Source organism: Pygoscelis adeliae, unplaced genomic scaffold (genome assembly GCF_000699105.1).
Source record: "Pygoscelis adeliae isolate BGI_AS28 unplaced genomic scaffold, ASM69910v1 Scaffold106, whole genome shotgun sequence".
NCBI classification, from domain to species: Eukaryota; Metazoa; Chordata; class Aves; order Sphenisciformes; family Spheniscidae; genus Pygoscelis; species Pygoscelis adeliae.
The window spans coordinates 1,238,366-1,259,279 of NW_008824939.1; the positions used below are offsets into that span (position 1 = coordinate 1,238,366).

The window sequence follows — 20,914 nt, forward strand, 5'->3', positions numbered from 1 at the left end:
CTCCTCCTAGAGAAACTGATGTGTTACGATCTAGACAAGTGGTCTGTGGAGGTGGGTGGGGAACTGGCTGACAGGCTGCACCCAGAGGGTGGTCATAAATAGCTCCTTTTCAAACTGGCAACCTGCCACAAGTGGGGTCCCCTAGGAATCTATATTGTGCCCAACATTGTTTAATATCTTCATAAGTGATTTGGATGATGGGATCAAGTGTACCCTGATGAAGTTTGCTGATGATACCAAACTGAGTGGGGAAGTGGACACCGGAAGGGAGAGCCACCCTGCAGGAAGACCTGGATAGGCGGGAAGAGTGGGCTAACTAGAACCTTATGAAGTTCAACAAAGACAAATGTAAGGTCTTGCACCTGGGAAAACATAATCCAGGAGTGCAGCACAGGCTGGGATCTACCTGGCTGGGGAGCAGCTCTGTGGAAAGGGACCTGGGGATCCTGGTGGACAACAAGCTCAGTATGAGTGAACAGTGTGCTGCTGCAGCAAAGAAAGCCAACAGGATGCTGGGTTGCATCAACAAGGGCATCACCAGCAGAGATAAAGAAGTCATTATCCCACTTGACTCAGTGCTTGTCAGGAGTATACACGCCTGGAATAATGTGTTCAGCTATACAAAAAAGATGTGAACAGGCTGGAGAGGGTCCAGAGAAGGGCCACAAAGATGACCAAAGGACTGGGAAGCCTGCTGTATAAGGAAAGGCTGAGAGAACTGGGTTTGTTCAGCTTTGAGAAAAGAAGGCTTAGGGGAGACACCTTATCACCATGTTCCAATATTTAAAGGGTGGCTACAAAGAAGATGGAGACTCCCTTTTTATAAGGAGTCACGTGGAACAGATGAGGGGTAACGGGTACAAGTTACTCCTGGGGAGATTCCAATTGGACTCATGAGGAAAATTTTTCACAATGAGAACAATCAGCCATTGGAATAATCTCCCCAGGGAAGTGGTGGATTCCCCAACATTGGACACCTTTAAGATTTGGCTGGACAGGGTGCTGGGGCATCCTGTCTAGACTGTGCTTTTGCCAAGAAAGGTTGGACCAGATGATCCTTGAGGTCCCTTCCAACCTGGTATTCTGTGATTCTATGATTTGATCAGCCATATAACCAGTTTGGGTATATATATTTCCTACAGGTGGATGGATGATGAAACTGTTTTGAAAAGTATTATTTCAAAAAAATTTAAAGATCATAGAGTTTTACCTTCCTGTAAGTCAGTTATTGAGACAAATCATAAACAACAGATACATATTGAGTCTTTCAACCACATGCTATATTTCAACTGACTGATGAATTTCAAGGGGATCAGTAATCTCTGAACATTAGAATCATAGAATCATAGAATCATTAAGATTGGAAGAGACCTCTAAGATCATCGAGTCCAACCGTCAACCCAACACCACCATGCCCACTAAACAATGTCCCTAAGTGCCTTATCTACATGTCTTTTAAATACCTCCAGGGATGGTGACTCAACCACTTCCCTGGGCAGCCTGTTCCAATGTTTAACCACTCTTTCAGTAAAGAAATTTTTCCTCACATCCAATTAATGACCAAGGGCCACAAAACAGTTTTTCTTAACACAATAAAGTGATCAGTAATTTATAAGTTTATTAACTGGGCCAGCCATTGTTTGTTGCCAGTGTTAATCTATGGGTATTCAGGAATTCTCTCTTTTCTTTGAAAATAAACATAGGTACTGACTATTCTAATCTTCATGCTGCTCTGAGTCTGTTCACAACAGAGTTCACAGCATTGGAGCCATACCTCAGTGGGAACTGGATGTGTAAGAAGATTTAAAATAAATCAGTATTTAAACAAAAGATAAAATCACTTACTGTTGCGCCTCTGCACGCTGTAATTTTAAGGCCAGAAGTCCCCTTTATGAATTAATCAAAAATGTTAAGGGACAGATGTCAAATTCTTGACCCACTGCTTTCTTTAATAAAAGTCTACTTTTTGTGCCTCTGGGAAGACTTGTCTCTTTCTAACAATCAGTGTCAGGACCCCATCTGAACCTGTCAGTGCAAAAGAATGCAGAAATTGGACTGTCCCCCTGAACAGACTGTCAAAAAAAAGAATAATGAAAAAAAGTAAGTTGAGACTCTTCTAGAAGATAGTCTAGCTTAGCACCTCTGGAAATCATAATGTGAAACATTAAAAAACCCCAACTGCTAGTAAAGTGGAATTTAATTTTAGTGACAAATATCTGCATTGGGATGTGACAATGCCAATTTTTCAGTAAGGGCTATCTGACAGCTACTACTGGGCTATTCCTCTCGGTAAAAGTCAATGTTATGCAGAAACAGGCATCCAGAAGATGATATGCTACTCTGCATTACACAAGGAGTTTTGGTCAGCGAAGACCCAGGTGAAAGAGATCTGGGTATCTACTTAGTCAGGACCATCACATGTGTGGCACTTCACTGCAAGCTATATCTTAAGGCAATATTCATCTCTACATAATGTCCTGAACACTCCTGCTATGTAGTAAGACAATATTTTAAGGGTCTTTGCAGTAGAATTTATAATCTAACTCTTTTTGAAGAGATTAATTTATTTGTATTACTTAAGAGGTAAGATGCTGAGGATTTTATTTATTTATTTATTTATTTATTTATTTATTAAATTCTGAAGTGAAATGTCATTTTCTCCACCTGCATTTCAAAGTTCATATTTTTCACTCAAAGTATCAACCACTGTCCCCACAACATCTTCTGTTCCTTCTGAAATTATTTTCTAAACTTTTTTCTCCCATCTGCTCCTAATTTATTCCACTAAAATCTTACTGCTAAAGCTTCTCACTCCTCTTTAAATGCATATCGCTTCCTCTAAACACAATGGCCATGACTCTTCTACTTATTTTATTCATTATTCTTCCTCTACCTTGTGAAGCTAGCGATGTGCCTACTCCTTTTTCACTGTCTTCACTACCTGAATTACTTCTCCAGCTTTTGGATATGACAAAAGTCATACAGCTGTTATCTCTGGAAAGAACTTGTTCTTGTATCCTGTGATGCTGATACTCGTTTTGATATTACTGATGCATGAGAGAGAATCCAGAGTGCAGTGATCCAACTGTGAGGCTCACTGATACCTTAGTGTGGTGCATACCAGAGTCTATGTCTCTACATTTTGAGTTGCACAGTGAGAAGAGCGACAGTAGTGGAAATGTCAGGTTATAGCAGCAGGACCAAATTTCTCAGCAAAGCTGAGGAAAGGAAAGGGAGAGAGATACACAATGAGGAGTATAAAGAGATGGATGGATGTTTGGATGGTGCAATATGTGACTGGAAGTGGCCTTCCATGTCACCAAGTCCTGCAATCCTTGAAAAGTACATCATGTTATCTATCCCTTTACTACATTTCTCAGGCTCTGTCTAAAGACATTTGGAATTCCTGCCCTAACTTCTTTTATTAGAAGACTATTTCAGGATGTCACTACTCTGATTAAGGGTGACCTTTTAACTTACCATGGCCATTTTATATTCATTTGCTCTTTTAATGATATTGTCCCACAGATTAAATAGGTCATATTGCCCTCTGTACATTTTTGATGCTGTTTCACAGATTTACATATCGGAGGCCTGTGCCAGCATGAACATATCTTAATTATCTCATCTGACTTTTCTGCCATATTCTATGTTCAACACTGTGCTCAAACCTTCCAAACCCACTTTTCCACTATTCTGCAGATACAAAATGGATCTATGGACCTACGACAAGTTTTACAGAGAGATTTAGATTTTAAAGAGAGTGCTGACTCTTATAAAACATTTTGAAATCACTGGGGATTAGAAACATAGACAGGACTAAAACTAGCCACTTTCATCTTCTAAATGTCTATTTCTAATCCAAATCATGAATGACTAGATCTTTGATGATCGAATTGAATAGACGTACATTTATTTATATCTCCTAGGAGCTTCTCCCTGTACCTAATCCTAGAGTTTAGGCTGCAGCAGCAACTAAAAACATTGGTAACAATATAATAAGAGAGAAAGGAACAGCTGTGGGGAATTCTTTCCAGTTACGATGAATGGTATATTATCAAAGTTTGCTACACAAATTGTACTCTACACATTGGTTGAGATAGTTCTAGAAAAGGACATAAACCAATGTCAAATTAAATTGGAAGTCTTTTGTGAAGTGGAAAGATTTTATAGAGCATTTAAAATTTAATTTTGAATTTAGTTAGTATCAATGTTCCTGGAAGGTTTAGCTGATCCAAGTCATTTCTATGGGACCTTTTCATAATATCTAAGTTGTTTGGAGATTTTTTTTAATTTTTTTTTTCCCCCTCCATAACAGTGTCATTAGTATATAGAAACTTGGCACTCTGGCACTAATTAGCCAGCCAGAATTTTGAAAAAAACAGTCAAGCTTGACTTATGCTTACATAACTTACAAAAATTAGTCTTTTTAATGCAGCTTGACTTTTTGCCATATTATCTGTGAAAAGATTTCTATGTATAACTACTATGAATAATTTAAAACATATCAAAATGGATCCAGAAGAGATTAAATCTTTCACAACTGACCAGGGAAGAAAGTACAATGGTTGCAGATTCAAGTTAGCTATCAAAGACAAAATATATGAAAGATAAAAATCCCATTACTTTTTAGGCACTAACTGATCTCAAGATAGAACTGATAGAACTTTTATCTCTATTTCTCTAGGAGGGTGTACAATACATTCCTTTTTATATCCATCAAAGGGAGTAGGAGCATGGAAAATATTTGGCATAGTACCAATGCAGAGAAGCCGCAGTCTGGTCTATGGAAGGCAGGTCAGCAGTAAGTCAAAAGCTACTCTTGGCAAGATCTTCCTTATGGAATATCTATCTGCATTCTAATACGAAGCACTTCTAACCTCTTTCAGTCTGTCAGTGGATGGACATTTAAGGGCTGACTCTCTGCTTTCTAAGACCATAAAAGTTAGTTGGTATACTGTCATGTCTTAATATTTTTTTTCAGTATGTTGCACCTTGGTAACCTGTCCTTGCCAATCTCCATATGACATTACAACACAAATGTAATAGTGATCCTGAATTTAGCTGAAAAGTTCTGTTGCCTTCAGAGGCCACTGTATCTGTCTTAGAGTGAAGAAATATGGTATCTTGAATTCTTTTCAGTTTTGTTTCAACTGTATGCCTCATTCCCAAGTATGACAGAATATATCATACATTCAGTCCAAAGGTATCTGCTTTTCATAGTGACAGGCTTTGTGATGTACATATATGGAAAAAAATACTCACAGGAAAGAGCATTGTGAAAAGCCAAAGAACTGGAACAGAAATTACAAGATGTAACTATGATACCTATACCAGTGGCACAATCACCTACCATTTGTTATCAAGTTGTGCCTTGCACTAATCAGCAATTCATAAAGCTGAGAAAAAGAAAAAAGAATGAAACTAACATTTATGGCTGACTGGAATCACTGAAATTAGTGGATTTATTTGGGGCATTTGGTGCATACTACAGCTTTTTTCCATTGAAAAATCTAGACCTGAAAAGTTTTGTTTGTTAGCAGTATCATTAATGTTGTAAACTATTGCATGTGCAATTGAATTGGAGGTAAAGTAAGTAACGGCTCAAAACCCTCAAATTGTCTTGGAGATATCCAAATCATTCATGAAAAGAGTAACAATCTATTGAATACACTGCTAATTGGCTCCACAAAACTGAAAAGGAACTAAAATAATGGGTATTACCTTACCTGGGTAACCTTCTCTGTTACATTGTGCGTTCGGTCTTTCACCTTAGGTGCAATAATTGCTTTCTCCGAAGAAGGAGGAGATGAAGATTTTTTTTCACTTTTGATATCTGAAAAGTTCAGTGTGAGTTGAGGAATTTTGTTGATTGTACTGTATTTGTTGAGATTTGAATCCGATGTGGATCCCAACAGACTTGACTTGATATGATTAAAAGGCCCTGAAAAATCAGAACACATACTTAGTACTTGACAAATGCAGAGAAATAAGTTATCATTAATGTTTAAGTGGGATATGTTAAAAGTGTAGTTAAAACTATTTTTCACTATACTACTTGTTAATAGTAAAAATTATCTGCATTTTAAAAATAACTCTATTGCTAATGAGAATCAAATTTAGTATTGGAGGTAAAAATGAAATTTCCTTTACATATAGCCCCCAATATTTTTTATAAAGTCAATGGATTGCAAAGTACATAATGCATCCATCCTTACTTGTTTTCATATTACTGGGTATGCTGGTATGCTCCATTATAATTGTGGCTGAATATAAAGACTATATTCTCATTTGTTTATAAAAGCAGAAATAGGACACATGATTATATAAGAGTGTCTGGACTGAGCCTTTGCTCTATTATCACATCCATACTGTTGTTCATGCTTACATGATAGTTAGTTCAAAAACGCCTTTTGGTAAACTGGAAAATTGAGTAGACCCCTGCTCTACCCCTGTTGACTCATCAAGTAACTCCAGATGAGTTACATGAGATACATATCCATTATAATTATTCTTTTCAATATTGGACAGAGTTCTTTGTACAACAAAAAAGCCATATAACTGATCGGTCTACTTATTTTGTACTGTCATCATAAAGTTGGTCCAGAAGCCAAAAATATTCATAGTAAGGAAAATTTGCTTTTGAGAATAATACTGGAAAAAAGAATTATAAAGATGTTTAGCCAGCGATAACTAGCTCCAGTTATGGATTTAAGAAAAAATCCAGGTCTTGCAGTCAGTAACAATGTATCTGAAGTGTGGGATCGAAGGGTATTTCTCAGATCCACATGAGAACCTTACTGCATTCTAATTCTATTATGGGCAACAATGTGATGTTTTTTCTTCTACTGTTTTTTTGGATTTTGTCTTCCTGGGAGGGAAACAAGAACGAGCGCTATGATTCAGGAACAGCCAATGGGACAGGTTGAGGCCTATGAGGTAAATTGCAGAGTCAACACTGGAACAGCTGGATTGTATCTGCAATGTGTGAACAAGTGAAATTCAAAGTAACCAGCTGCCTGGAGATAGCTGTGGGGAAATGCTTCAGTCAGTGCTGAATTCTACTGTTTTATTTTTTTTTGTAAAATTCTTTAAGTGAGGGCTGGTCTTCCCTCACACCTGGCTTAGAATGCTTGCTGAAGAACCAAACTTTTAATTTGCTTTCTTAGCTTAAAAGGATTTATACACATGCTTTCTACCTCCTAAACTCATGCTAATTATATGTTAATCTGGGCTGGAGATAAAAATCTTCTACTACTCCATTTCAAATTGTACTACTGTGCAGAAAGGAATTCAAGATGACAAAGGAGGGCACGATGCTCTAGGCTAACAGTTCAGGTGCTCCCCTGGGAGAGATCAATCCCATGGTTCTGCTCTCAAGACTTTCTGTATTTTGTCCAATGATCATTTGATGTAAGATAAACAAAAATTTGTGGGTGAGCGCTCTAACCACTAAACTACAAAATCAGTCCTTCTTTTTCTCCTTAGACCAACGAACCTAGTATATTCTTTGTGGAACAGCTTCACTGGAAAAAGGAAGAAAGCACTACCTTTCTCCCACAGGGAATGCTAAAAAGCCTGGTACTGAGGACACTACCAAGGAATTGGAATATTGTGCTTGAACACTTTTTGGCCCGGGTAGGACCTGAATCTATCTTTTACATCATCTACATGAGTCTATTAAAAAGTGGTCTTCAAAATAAATCAGGGCTCACAATCCCCTCACAAATCAGTGAAGTGGCTAATCTGGCTGGCGTGTGCTACGTATGTATGGTCAGACTTCAGTTTTTCAGCTCTACTTCCCTACATTGTCATAGCAATTAGTAGTTTTTGAATATTGAATAGGCTTAGACATGAGCAGGGTATCAAGTTGGGGCCATTTGTCAGATGAACAAGGTTCTTGATACCTAAGGAACTCGAAGGTAAGAGGAAACTAAGGGAGCTCAGGCAAATCCATGAGTAGATAGTAGATAAGATTTTTTTTTTTTACAGTAACTTTATAGATGCTTAAATTGTATTGAAGTTTTGCTTTCTGGGATTTAAATCTTTTATTGCTTCTGTTCCAAAGGGAATTACTCTCTCCTTTGCTATCTAAGACTCATGCCCTAGCGTGTGATATTAGGCTTAAGTTAATTGCACATGAGAAGAAAACCTTGCTTTTTTTATCCACCTTCTTTTGCTTTAAAAAGTAGTGAAAGGTATACATGTAACTCATAGATAATGGTAATTAACTGGAAGATGTTAGTACCTTAAGTGAGCTGATACTTGACAGCTAGTGGACCTTTGCTATAGTCTTATAGTAGGAAGCAGAAAAAGAGGGCCGTAACAAATCACAGTCACAATTGACACTACTTGGCACCCTGACTGACAGTTTCAGCAGAGCAGCCAAGAATTGAATAAGCAGGGAGAATGGCATACTTCTGCCTACCCTACAAAGGAGATTCTTTAAGGTTAAGTTTGAGCTCCCCATTTTTATGGTAGGATTCCATTGTCCTTGCTTACACAATGCACTGAGAAATGATTTCACTCTCCTGAGCTGTCAATCCATCATCTTTCACCAGCAGTAAATACATTTATACAAGTTGTTTTACAGTACAGAGGCTGCATTTTTTTCCCCAAGATTTTGCCAACATACACATGAAGCAAATGTAATGATTTCATAGTACATGAGTCGCTTTACAGAATCTAGGTCATGCACTGCATGCAGTTTAGAGAGAAGACTTTATCAGGTACACACACTTTTTGCATCATGCATGAAGTCACAAACCAGTTTTCAGACATAGCTACAAATATTGCAATTAAACTGAACACTTTAGTAATTGTTTTCTAGAAATTGAGGAAGTCACTTAAGAATTATGTTCAAATTGCTTCTAAAAGATGTAGCTCAGTGCTGGTGAATAGAAACAATTTTGTAACTGCACTAAATATTATTTAGACATGAAATTGGCAATGAAGTTCATGCATGCACATTTTAATACTACAGGAAGCTTGAAACCATACCCCCTGCCATCCAGGAACGTGAAACTAGTTTTAAGGAGACAAAAGAGGAATAAGTGAAGATACTTCCAAAAGGCTCCTGATTACCAATTATTTTATTTTTGAGATAGTTAACTGAAAACTAAGCAACTTATAACAATAGATTGTTTGTTAGTGGCCCTGCCCGATTATACAACCTTTCACAGGTAAAACTCCTGGTAGCTTCAACAGAAGTTTTGCCTGCTTAAGGAGAACAGCACTGAGTTATATAACTTGTTCTATTTCCCTCCCTTCCTTTTTTGAATTAACAGATAATTAAGTTAAATGGTTGTTTAACTATGCCTTCACTTTTTCCAGGGATTGGTAGTTAGTGCTTTGAGACAATAGTTAAGGGAATAACTATGTGTTTAACAAATATAATTTAAGTAATGCACCTGGCCCTAGAGAGATCAACATGAGAATGTTGCATTTGAACATTTCATACAGCAGGCAAAGTAACATGCCAAAAAGTGTGGCTGTTTGAAACACTGGAAAGTACAGTCTAGATGTATACTTTACCTTTGACATTGCGACCATTGTCTGGTTTTCAGCATAATAAAAGTGAAGAAAAAGAGAGAAAAAAGACAACTAAAATCTACATCAGAAAAAGCAGAAAATATTGCTTCAAAATACGTATGTGGTTTGAATTGAAATATTTTTGCACCTCCTTGATTATATTACGTAGACTTTTAGTCAAGATGAAGTCACTTTGACAATTGAGAGATAATCTGTAAAACTGTGTGGAGTAGATCAGCAGGTAGTAGGACTGGCTGTAGCTAACTTGCCTTAACAGTAACGTGACAAAATTGTTTTTCCACAAGTCCGGCACTGGGTTGGAGGTCAAAAGTGCTAATCCATGAAGTGGTAATTAGTCACACGTAATTAAGTGAGGCTGAGGCACCCACAGCTGTGGGCGGTGGCACAGGCTGGCTGGCTTTGTGGGATGTGGGGCTGCACAGACAGCCCTGCACAGACCCCCAGGCCCCGCACCTGCCCAGGACTCACAGAAGAAAAAGTTTTTACCATGGCAGCAAGCTGAGCAGCGCCTTTCTGAGTAAATACTGGAGAAACACTGAGGAGAAAGATATACCTTAAGCCTTTCTTCAGCTCTTAGGAGCCTTTCTGCAAGGTAACAGTGGCAAAGCTCTCTGTCCTCACAGGCACACTCAGCCCTGAATCCTCTCATGAGAGCAAACCTCTTTAGGGAGAATATTATTGTTGTTGTTGTTATTATTGTTATTTATGATTTTAAAGAAGCCACACAGGTGGATAGGTAGATGCCACCCCTATTCATGGGTGTACAACATGACCAACAGGCCACCCTCCTTTCACGTTGTGCCCCTGCCCGGCTGTGGCAGCTCAGGGGGGTGTGAGGGTGGGCGAGGGCCCTGGGGGCTGGCAGGGAGCGAAGGGCCAGGCGCAGGATGCAGCCCTGCCCCTGTATGCTGCCGGCCACCGTGACCAGCTTACCAGCTTTCAAAGGTGCGTTGGGCTCAAGCTTATATTCACCTGCAGTTGTCCCCTGCTGACAGGCCGCCTCTGAGGGCTGAGGTGGCTGTGCCCCGACCTGCCCCAGCGGCAGCCGTGTCCCTGCAGAGGGCCTGCTTCAGCCCCGCTCTGGAGAAAGGCCATGGCCTTCTCCTGTGAGGGGAATGGGAGGTGACATTAGGCCTTGTCTGTGGCAGCATGTCGCACCTGCTGCCTCTCTGGCTTTTCGTCAGCTTCCCAAGGACTGGGGAGCATGGGACATTGAGCTGTGCCCTTTGGACCATGGGTGTGGGAGAGTGTTTAGTTCCCCTCAGCCTGACGCCTTTCTGTGCCAGGTGTCTGTAGCAGTAATGCAGATTTTGTAGGCTGAGTGAGGCTCAAAAGCCTGTTGTTTTTTTTCAGAAGGCTGCGGGGATGTTACTGAGGTCACTTTCTGAAGACAATAAAATTCCCGAAGCATGCCTGTGAACCTGAACGTGCCTGCAAAATCTGGATTGCTGGCATTTCAGGTGAGAAGGCATTGGCTCGAGTTTGGGCAGTGGGTGGAAGACACAGTTCCTGCCCTGCTGCTTTTGCTGTCAAATAGGCAAATTTGGAATGGAATTCAATTGAGTACGCTCAAATGAATTTAAAATCCTAAATTGTCATTTTTACTGTAATACCTTTCAGCATATAATGGCCAGAGCTATGATAATTTTAAAGTGATAGGCAACTAGGCTACATAAATTAATTTTACACATGAAATAATTTATATTCTCAATTGCCTTATCTTCCAAAAAAATAAATTTGACTGTGGGTGAATTACTGCAATTAGTATTGAGCTAAATAATGCTATTCTCTTCTGTCAGAATTCTGTTATGCCAATTCAATTAATATTATCTGAACTGGAAGAGGTAGAAAAAAATAAGTCTGAATCCTGAACTGCATTTTCAGACAGAGTAGTAGTTTTCAGTAGATTCAGGAAAATTCAGAATTATTAGGATCAATAAACAAAACAAAAATGGAATAGGAAATATATTAAACCTTATGCTTCCTTGGGTAATACATTTTGCAACATCAAGGGCCCCATAACTTAGCCTGTTGGGACTGTAGTTTACTTTTACTTATTTTACTTTACTTTTGCCTATGGCTTTACATTCTCCAGTACAGTATCTACAGCTTCTGCTCAGAATCTGCGAGTCCAGAGAAGATGATTTAGGCTGAATTCTGGTTGCCTAACTTGCATGGATAATTTTATAGCAACAATAGGGTTTTACAGCTCACTGTTGAGTAAGGCAAGCAGGACTTGCTGGCTAAATTTAAACATCTTTTCAGCATAAGGTGCCAAATTCTAATATGCTTGGAAGCAGATGGCATCAAGGATGGTTACTAATTCTAATGCAATTCTGAGAGCCATCCTCTGTTCTGCTGTACTTTTTTAGAATGCATATGTATGACCTAAACTTAGGGCCAGATTCTCTACTATTTTGTAGCTTATGCAGAGTGAAATCAGAGTGGCAGTGTTTTATCTGTTTACACTGTAAATGATCACATCACGTGAGAGGCCATAGGAATTCAAATGGATTATTGACTCCTCATAGTAGAATTTATTTTCCTTAGTATTTAACATTTGAAAAATATTATTCAGAGAAATGGAGCTAGAAATTTTTGCTCCTCCACACAGCAAGTACTAAATTATGTAGCTATTTCTTCATGAGCTTTGTACCACCATAACCAAAGATTCAAATTGATTTTTACATATTTTCATCATATAACTATATGAAGAATGGTCAATTGGGAAGTGCTTTAATGAGAATAACTTCTGAAAATAGAAATTGACAAAACAGATACCTTTAAATGTGTTTTATTTGAAAGGTTAGTTTAAATATCTGGGGAAGTTGAAATGAAGATGAAACTTATGCAATGGCCCAAAAGACATGCCAAGGTTCAGCCTTGGAGATTTTTGCCTCTACATCCTGATCTTTAAATCTTGGCTTGAATGTGAACATGAAATATAGCAAAGTGGTATGGTTTAGGATGGATTTAATTGAATTTTCAGGTTCATTTGAGCTGAAAAAAATCAGAGTCCAAAAGAAACAGAAATGAGAAATGAAGTATTTAACCATTATATTTAATACAGGAAGAGTAACTGGAAGGAATAATTAGTTCTGCTAGTCTAGGAGTTAATCTAGGTGGCAGAGGAGCATTCAGACTTATATTTTAGGAGATGTACAGAAGCAAAGAGCCCTTGATGTGGACCTTCCAGAAGGCAGGAGAACTTAAAGGAATTTTACACTTGCAGACAATGAATAGGAGAAAAACAGGCAATCATTGAAAATGAAAATCCATTTTCTTGCTAATTTATGAATCTGTGCACAGTCTTCCATGACATATGATTTTGAAATCTTAAAATATTCCACATACATTCCTTGTCATCTGGCTTGAATAAAAAGTAGGCAATTCAAGTCATTAGACCATCAGTAGCTGCAAAAGTATTATATATGTGGCACTCCTCTGCAAAAGCGAGTTTCAAAGGTGCCTTTCCATTCGCAGGGCTTTCAAACCTCTGTTTGCTAAGCTGTTTGCCAAGTTTCTCAAACTCCCTGTTTCCAACAAGAACTCATGGACCACGCTCCATGACTTTGCGTAATTAGGAGGGACAGTAGAAAAAGAAGACAGAGAAAACATCTTTGTAAATTTTGCTGGTTGCAAGAATATACTAACACAAAGAGAAAATCGCTTACATGAATTTAACACTACACATTTTACCATTTCACTAAGCGTTACACAAAGCATTTCAATGGAGTTGCTGAGGATATTTTCTCCAGTGCGAGGGAAAAAGCATGTCTCAGTGTTGAATTAGTGAATATACAATGTACACGTTACAGATTTAAGAAAAATAAATTGATCAGTCTCTGAAGTAGGATTTCATACAGTCAAAGACCATTGAATATATGTGAGTATGGGGCAGAACTGTGTGTGCAATTTTAACTTGATCATCTGATTTTTTTTCCCCAAATACCAATATTAGGTTTAGGAATGTTGGGCCCGATTTTGCTATATCTCTCTACAGAAGGCAGATGGTACTCTAAGAGCAACCCCATGATTTCATTGGTCTGCTTAGACATGAAAAGCAGTATTTAGTGTAATTAAGCCTGGCATATTTGGGCCCTTAATATTTTTTTTAGTGTGCCTTTGAATGTATACAGCTGATTATATTTAGTTTTGCTTACAAAGTGATGATAATTACTATGAAAAATTGCAATAATTCCTTTCTTAGTACATCAGAGAATACTGATTGACTTTCTACCATACCTTCGCTTGCGTGACGGTCCCTAAAAATGTTCTTGGGATGGACGTTAAAGCCTTCTATGTCATGTACTGAAGACGCTCTCCGTATACTACAAATGCTTTCCTTTGATCTGGAATGGGTCAGTGGATTGCTTGTCTGTATCATGTCAGGGTAAAGTCTGTCCCATTGCTGTTTAGGTGATGAATGGTCAAGAGGTCCTGATATATTAACCAAAGGCGAACATTTACTGGGTTGAATCAGTGCTTTTGTATCATCCACTTCTGAAGGACTACAGCTTTCTTTTGTAGGTGATTTAAAGTGCTTCATAGCCACTGAGTCATCGCTGTGCTTAGATGAATCGACTATCACTGCATCAGGGTCTTCCTGTGGTAAGGACTGCTTTCTGTATGTTAAAAGTCTCAATCCAGGTAACCGGAACCCAAGAAGTCTGCCTGCATGTAAATGCATACAAAAGAAGAAAATATTACATATTAGTTTCTTGTCATGAAAATCTGCTTTTTTCACACACAGAGTGCATAATAATAACAACTATAAATAATTGACCTATTCCTAATAAATTACAATGCTTAGCAATGGAATGTGCAAATATGGAAATATTATATAGCTACGTTTGTTATAGTCATGGTGTTAAAGGATTTCGTACTTCAGTCAGACCTAAGTTATTGAGCTCAGAATAGGGATAGCAGCATTGATTCTACAGTCTGTTTTAAAAGAGATAAGGTTATCTGTTCTGATGGTCCTTTCTAAATTAAAAATCTATACATCTATAAAAATGTCGAACTACTTTGCTTAGTAGCTGTTGTCCTGAAATAGGTATTTGTGGATTCTATTATTAGTGGAACTCCATGTGCTTAATAGTGTACTGCTGATTTGTTGATTTATTGGCTACAAATTAAACAGGAAGATATCAGTGCTAATCCTTCAAGAAAGAAAAATAAGTTATCAGTTTTGCCACAATCCTTTCCAATACTTACTTACATTTTAAGTGGAAATGAAACACTTATTTTGAATGAATTTAAAATGAAAAGTAAAGGAACACGCAGGAAGAAAAAACAGCGACACACCTCTCAAGCCTCGGTTGCACCTATACGATGCAATTATCTTTTGTACATTTCCATAGGTGTGGTCTTAGTTGGGCTTGGTATATTGAATGGCAGGGTAAGCTATTCTGAGTGTGTGGAAAACGAACAACTTTGTGTAATGGTAAGAAATATCAGTAGCTGAGAGGAAGTGTAAAATATGGTGCAAATAAAGAAAATCTAGGGGAAAACCTGTACAATCTACAGACTGTCCCTGTAAAAAAACCAAACCCAGATAACAAATATTTTAAGGTATTGTGTAATACAGCTCACAGATGGAGGCACAGGGACTTCTGATGTACAGAAAACATAGTAAACAGTTTCGAAAAAGAAATGTTAAAAAAAAAATTAACAAAATAAAATAATTGAAATAATTAAAATGATCAGATGTCATTGCATAAACGGCCTGACTTATCTGATAGCTTCTTGTCACTCATCACTTTGCTACATGAGTGTTTTCCACAGTGAATCAATAGCAAAATGATTTCTCAGAGGACATCTCAAAATGTCTTGTTATTCCCTCTTATTGGGATAAGAAATTCTGTTTGGGATAAGATTTCATTTTTTTTCAGTTAGTTTTAATTGCCAGCATTTGTAGCTAGCTAACATTCATTAATATTTAGCACTGAAATTTATCATCCCATACTGAAATGTTTTGAAATAGTCTTTCATTGATGCCTATGCCCAACAGTAAGTGTAGAGCAATTGACGGCACAGCTTAATAATTTAATGTTTTAAAATGAATGTCCTATATATTTAGTATTGAATGTATTTTGAATTCTAAATGAATGAAAGTGAGAGTGCCCTGCTCTTCTTAAAGGAAAACCTGTTTAAGAGCTAAAGTTGCTATACTAAATGACACCACAGGTCCATCTAGCACACTGTTGGACGTCTGGTATTTTCCAGTAGTGGATACATGGAGAAGGAGTTTAAGAACCACTACATCGTGTTATTTCTCCCAGTAAATTTACTCAGTTTCTGCCTATCTGCAGTTCAGAAACTTTCTGAGACAGAGATTGTGTTCAAAACAAACTGAATGCTTGGTGTACCTTTCTTCCATGAATTTGTCTCAGTGCTTTTGAAACACAGTTGTACTTTGATCTGCAAAGCATCCTATAGGAAACAGTTCCATAATTTTAGCATACCTTTGTGAAAAAGTACTTCCCCTTGCTTGCTATAAGCCTGTTGCCGTGGGGAGGGTGCTAGATCTTATGATATGAAAAATAGCTAATAATTGCTCCCTTTTTATAGTCTCAATAATGTTTATAGCTTTTCCTATATCTGTTGCATTCCTCTTTGTATACCTCTTTTCCAAGCTGAAGAATGCTAGTGTAACGCAGGTATCGTGTACCTCTGATCATCCTTCTCACTCTTCTCAGTTCCTTTTCATTTCTAATGTAATCATTTTTGACAGTGGCCTGAGCTACTCCCAGACCCAGGGATCAGTGCAGTGACATAACAGCTTTTTGTTTTGATCTTAGTTCCTTTCGTTATAATTCCTAATATTTGATTGCCTTTTTGAGTTATCTTCCTAGCCTGTGCTAATTTAAGATATTTTCACAACAGCTGAGAGATTTCTTTCTTGATTGGTAACAGATAATTTAGTCTCTATGTCTGTAAAAAATTTACTTTGCTGTTTTATCACTCGGCCACTCAGTATCATAGGATATGTCTGTAAATCTCATATCATATTCTGAATAATTTTGTGACATCTGCAAACATTCTCATCTCGCTGTTTGCACCTTTTTTATCCAAGTAATTGAAAATGTATTAAATTAAATAATAAAGAACCTGTGAGATCCTTCTGATAACATCTCAGTATTTAGAAATCTGACCATTATTTCCACCCTTTTTGCCCTACTTTAAAATATCAATCCATGTAACAATCTTCCTTTTTCTTCCTTGACAATTTCTGAAAAAGCTTGTTGAATTCCAAATATTTAGCATTGAATCTATTACTCTAATGCATATATGCACACAACAGTACAGTAGACAGAAATCTCTATTGCATAAAACCAGAGTCATGCATGTTTTAAACAGCAGCTAGAGGTGCCAATTTTCAGTCTGCACAGTGATATTCAGCAGAGTGCATGTTGGGAACATGCATATTTCTTCTAACTTACTAAGTATACTTGAACAAATTGCTTACAGTTGAAATTAGTGAAGTACATAAAAAATACTCTTTTTAAATGCATGTGGAATTGAGTTGTAAAGCAGTTTATAAATCAATTTTGAAAACTTATTGCATCAAAAGTGAAACAAATACTATAATTCCTTTTTTATCAATTACAATGAACTTCTTAAAAATACCATTCATAAGGTTTTCTGGCATTAGAGACTGTTAAAGGCTTTTTGCTGGCACTCTATTTTAGTCATATTCCTGGTGGTGCAGATGGTCTTTTCTGCTTCACCAAGTTAATATGACCATGTTACACTGCATTACTGATTTAGCTGTCTAACTGCAGTTCAGCTGGAAATAATACTCAGTGAGAATTTTGCTTCTTGCTAAGACTCTTGGGCATGAAATAGAAAACTTAAATGAGTAGCTTTTTGCTATTCTTCTATAAACTGTAATAAATGGTCTCAATGTTAAAATCACTATTTCCTGCTTTTTAATTTGAATATTCTTTAGAGGAGGAGTATTGTTATTCTTCTTCAGTTTATAGATAATGATCTATATGATGTGTTGGACATTCAGCTCTCTCCTGCAGTACTGCAGCTAAAGCAATCAGGAGGCCCATTCAGAATTTGTCTAGTTTACATTACACTTCCTTGCTCAGCTCAGTAATAATACAATTTGTCATGAAGCAAAATTAATGGCCCCAGGCCCGCTGTCCCAGTGTAGACCAGAAGGGTCAGTGGAAGCTTTCCTGGCATGCTGTTTATGGGGTAAAATCTTTTGTTTGAAAGTGGACAACCCCTGCTTTGTGTAGGGACAGTGTCAGAGTAGATTTATCTTGGCTTACAATACTGAAACATTTTTAAGATGGAACTAGCTATTTACTATAAATATACAGATAATGTTACATTAAAATCCTTATGTTTTATTGAAGTTGAAGACTAGATTGCCAAGTTCTTAATGCTGAGTCAGAGATTTGTATAATTTTGGCTTGCTAAGAGCAATTGAGGAAAGCAGTTGAGTCTGAGTCACAATTCCAGGCTTACATTCCACCTCCTCCTTTCAAACCTTGCTTCACTGAATAAGTAATTTGCAAATGAGTTAATCTTCTGGTTGCATTTATTCTCTGTGCCATCTCAGCTAACCCTTAGAGTTTCTAAATAGTAGAATTCAGTCCAAAAATATACTGCACATAAGAAAGGACACTTCTAAAGGGTTCGCAGAGGTAGTTATCTCCGAAGTCCCAAACTCAAATCGACTTTTCTTGCTTTCTGAAAGCCTTTTTTAATTCTCTCTCATAGTTTGGGAGATCAAAGGAGAAGATATTTAGAATTCATGGAAATAAAATGTTTTAGTTAATAATTTTGTGAAAAAAGTGTAGGAAAAAAGCCTATCTTGATAAGAAAAATTAATAGCCTTGCTTTTCCATAAGTATTGAAATGGGAAATGTTAACATTAATGGAAAATTGCAATTCTTAAACACTAAATACTGTCATACAGAATTTTGTGGCGGGGGAAAAAAAAAAGAATGAAAATTGGTTCCAAAAAGACCTTATTAACAGTTATGATCACGGTTGCAAATTTCCTGTCCCATCAATACAAATTTCATTTTGAAAACGGGGTATTCCAGCAAAAACATGTCTGAATAAGGATTTCTTTAGTAACACAATACACTTGTGTGGCAAGTAATTCCCCTGTCTGTTCTGTGCAAGGAAGGGAAATGATATTTGGCCTGAATATTGCCTTGCTACAGTGAAGGTACTCCTCAAACTTCTAGTGATGAAAATGTATACTTACATACTAGACACAGTGGCAAAGTCAGAGAAACACCTACGACTGAGAGAGCTTTACTTTCACCACAATTTCTTTAGTGGTTTTAGGATTACTGGTAGATGCTATGTGCTATCCCAAAGTCTGTTTAGCCCATGTCTATGCGCATGGGATTCCTGGTTTCCTATCGTGAGCACTGCAGAAGGGTAGCCCTAAGAAATAGCAGCTGGGAGGTAATGATGGCTCCTCAAAGAATTGCTCAGTCAGTTTTTGCAGCATCTCTAGTAGCATTGTTACTTTCATGCTGATACAGAGAAGTAGTTATCCAGAAACCAGTATCTGAAGCTGCTTTCAGATAAGTCAACCAAAGGGAAAAGAAGTGGTAGCTGGTCTCAGGCTCCCTAGCTGGGAGCTAGATTTAGTCTATTAGACTCTCAAACTTCTCTAGATTTAGACTTTCCAAAATCAAATCAAAGGAGCTCAAATGCACAAAAAGTTTGCACAAGATAAATTAAGTGAGGTGTAGAAACTGTCCCAACTGTTTCCTGGTATGACGTACCACTTGTCCTAGGCTGAGAGCTAAACCAAACTCTGAGCAGCCCATCTTCTGGTACAACCTGTTAACTGTGGTGAAGTGTTGAAGAAAATCAAGTCTTGCATAGTTTTATCATAGTGGATTACTGGTCTGGCTGTAATATGAAACATGTTACTTTTTCAGTATACAAGATTAAAGAATACAACATACATATCCACAAAGATCAACCTATTCTAAACAGAGAGAGATTTCCTTGACAAGGGCAGGTAAGGTAGGTCAATTATGACAGACTGCTCCAGAGCATGGGTTAATTCAACAATACTGTTCTGAAACTTTCCCAAACAATGAGCAAAATTACTTTTACAAAAGGAGCACAAGTCAGCTCTTTGCTGAAATTTTTTCTGATAATTGAATGCCTACTGTCAAGGAATTTTCAGGATCTAGGTTATCAGAAATACAGACACAGGCAATTATTGAATTGTTGCTCAAAGGCTTGGAAATACCATCTAACAACTCATTCAACAGACTGAAGGAAACAATTGCTTTTGAGAAATGGAATCCCTAAACATTGACAGTCTAAAATAGCAACAAATACTTGAATGTACTCTATGCAAACACTGAGGCATGCGATGCTGCCTTATTTTCGGTCTGGGCTCAGCAGGCCTTAGAACAGAGAATTATAGCAAGAGCCATTTATGGTTTTTTTTTGGTTCTTTTCCCCCAAATTTAGAGAAGCATATGTAAGTGGATCATTTTCTTGCTCTGCTTATTAAATAATCTTCATTTCTTTTCAGGCAGGAAAAGGAAGGCATATCCAACTATTGACTTTAGAAGCTTAAATTTATAATTCTCAGATACTGCATACACACATATCTTTTTATCTTCTGGTACGGTCTACTTTAATTTTGGCACTTCAGTTCATCTTCTTTTAGTTTTCTCTAAAATTTAAGGTTGCACTTGAGTTTTATCAGTATTAGCAACAGCAATCTTCTTTATGTTCCCTTGTAAGTGAGAAAGTTGTTTTATCTCTATGCTGGTGATGGCACATTTTTGTCTTCAGGCCATACTTCTCCTAAAAAGTACTATTGAGAATGGCTAAGAGAATAATATGGTTCCAGATCCTCCCATCTACACATAGGCCTCTGAGGTAGCATGCCAAAACATGAAAAGAAGGGAATGAAGTCTCTGGCTACATGTAGGACTATGCTGTGTGTGGTTGACCAGTGAATTTAGTCTGAACAATGTTCCCAGGGTCTCCCTCAAAAGACAGAATGGTTATATCCTTGGATGTTGTCCTGTTTTTGGCTGGGATAGAGTTAATTTTCTTCCTAGTAGCTGGTACAGTGCTGTGGTTTGGCTTTAGCATGAGAATAATGTGATAACACACTGATGTTTTAGTTGTTGCTAAGCAGTGTTTATACTAAGTCAAGGACTTCGCAGCTTCCCCTACTCTGCCAGTGAGGAGGTGCACAAGAAGCTGGGAGGGGGCACAGCCAGGACAGCTGACCCAAACTGGCCAAAGGGACATTCTATACCATGTGACGTCATGCTCAGTACATAAACTGGGGGAAGCTGGCTGGGGGGGGCCGTTGCTCGGGGACTGGCTGGGCCTCGGG

At 37.8% G+C, this 20,914-nt stretch overlaps 1 protein-coding gene across 1 annotated transcript in view; it reads right to left on the minus strand.

Moving 5' to 3' along the window:
• Nucleotides 1–20,914, minus strand: part of KCNH7 (potassium voltage-gated channel, subfamily H (eag-related), member 7) — a 245,497-nt gene that overhangs the window by 68,604 nt on the left and 155,979 nt on the right. Inside the window, exons 4-6 of the mRNA XM_009325389.1 lie at nt 13,798–14,222; nt 9,535–9,555; nt 5,730–5,944 (exon numbers count right to left, since the gene is read on the minus strand). Coding sequence (XP_009323664.1) covers nt 5,730–5,944; nt 9,535–9,555; nt 13,798–14,222 — 661 coding nt within the window. The remainder of the gene's footprint in view (nt 1–5,729; nt 5,945–9,534; nt 9,556–13,797; nt 14,223–20,914) is intronic.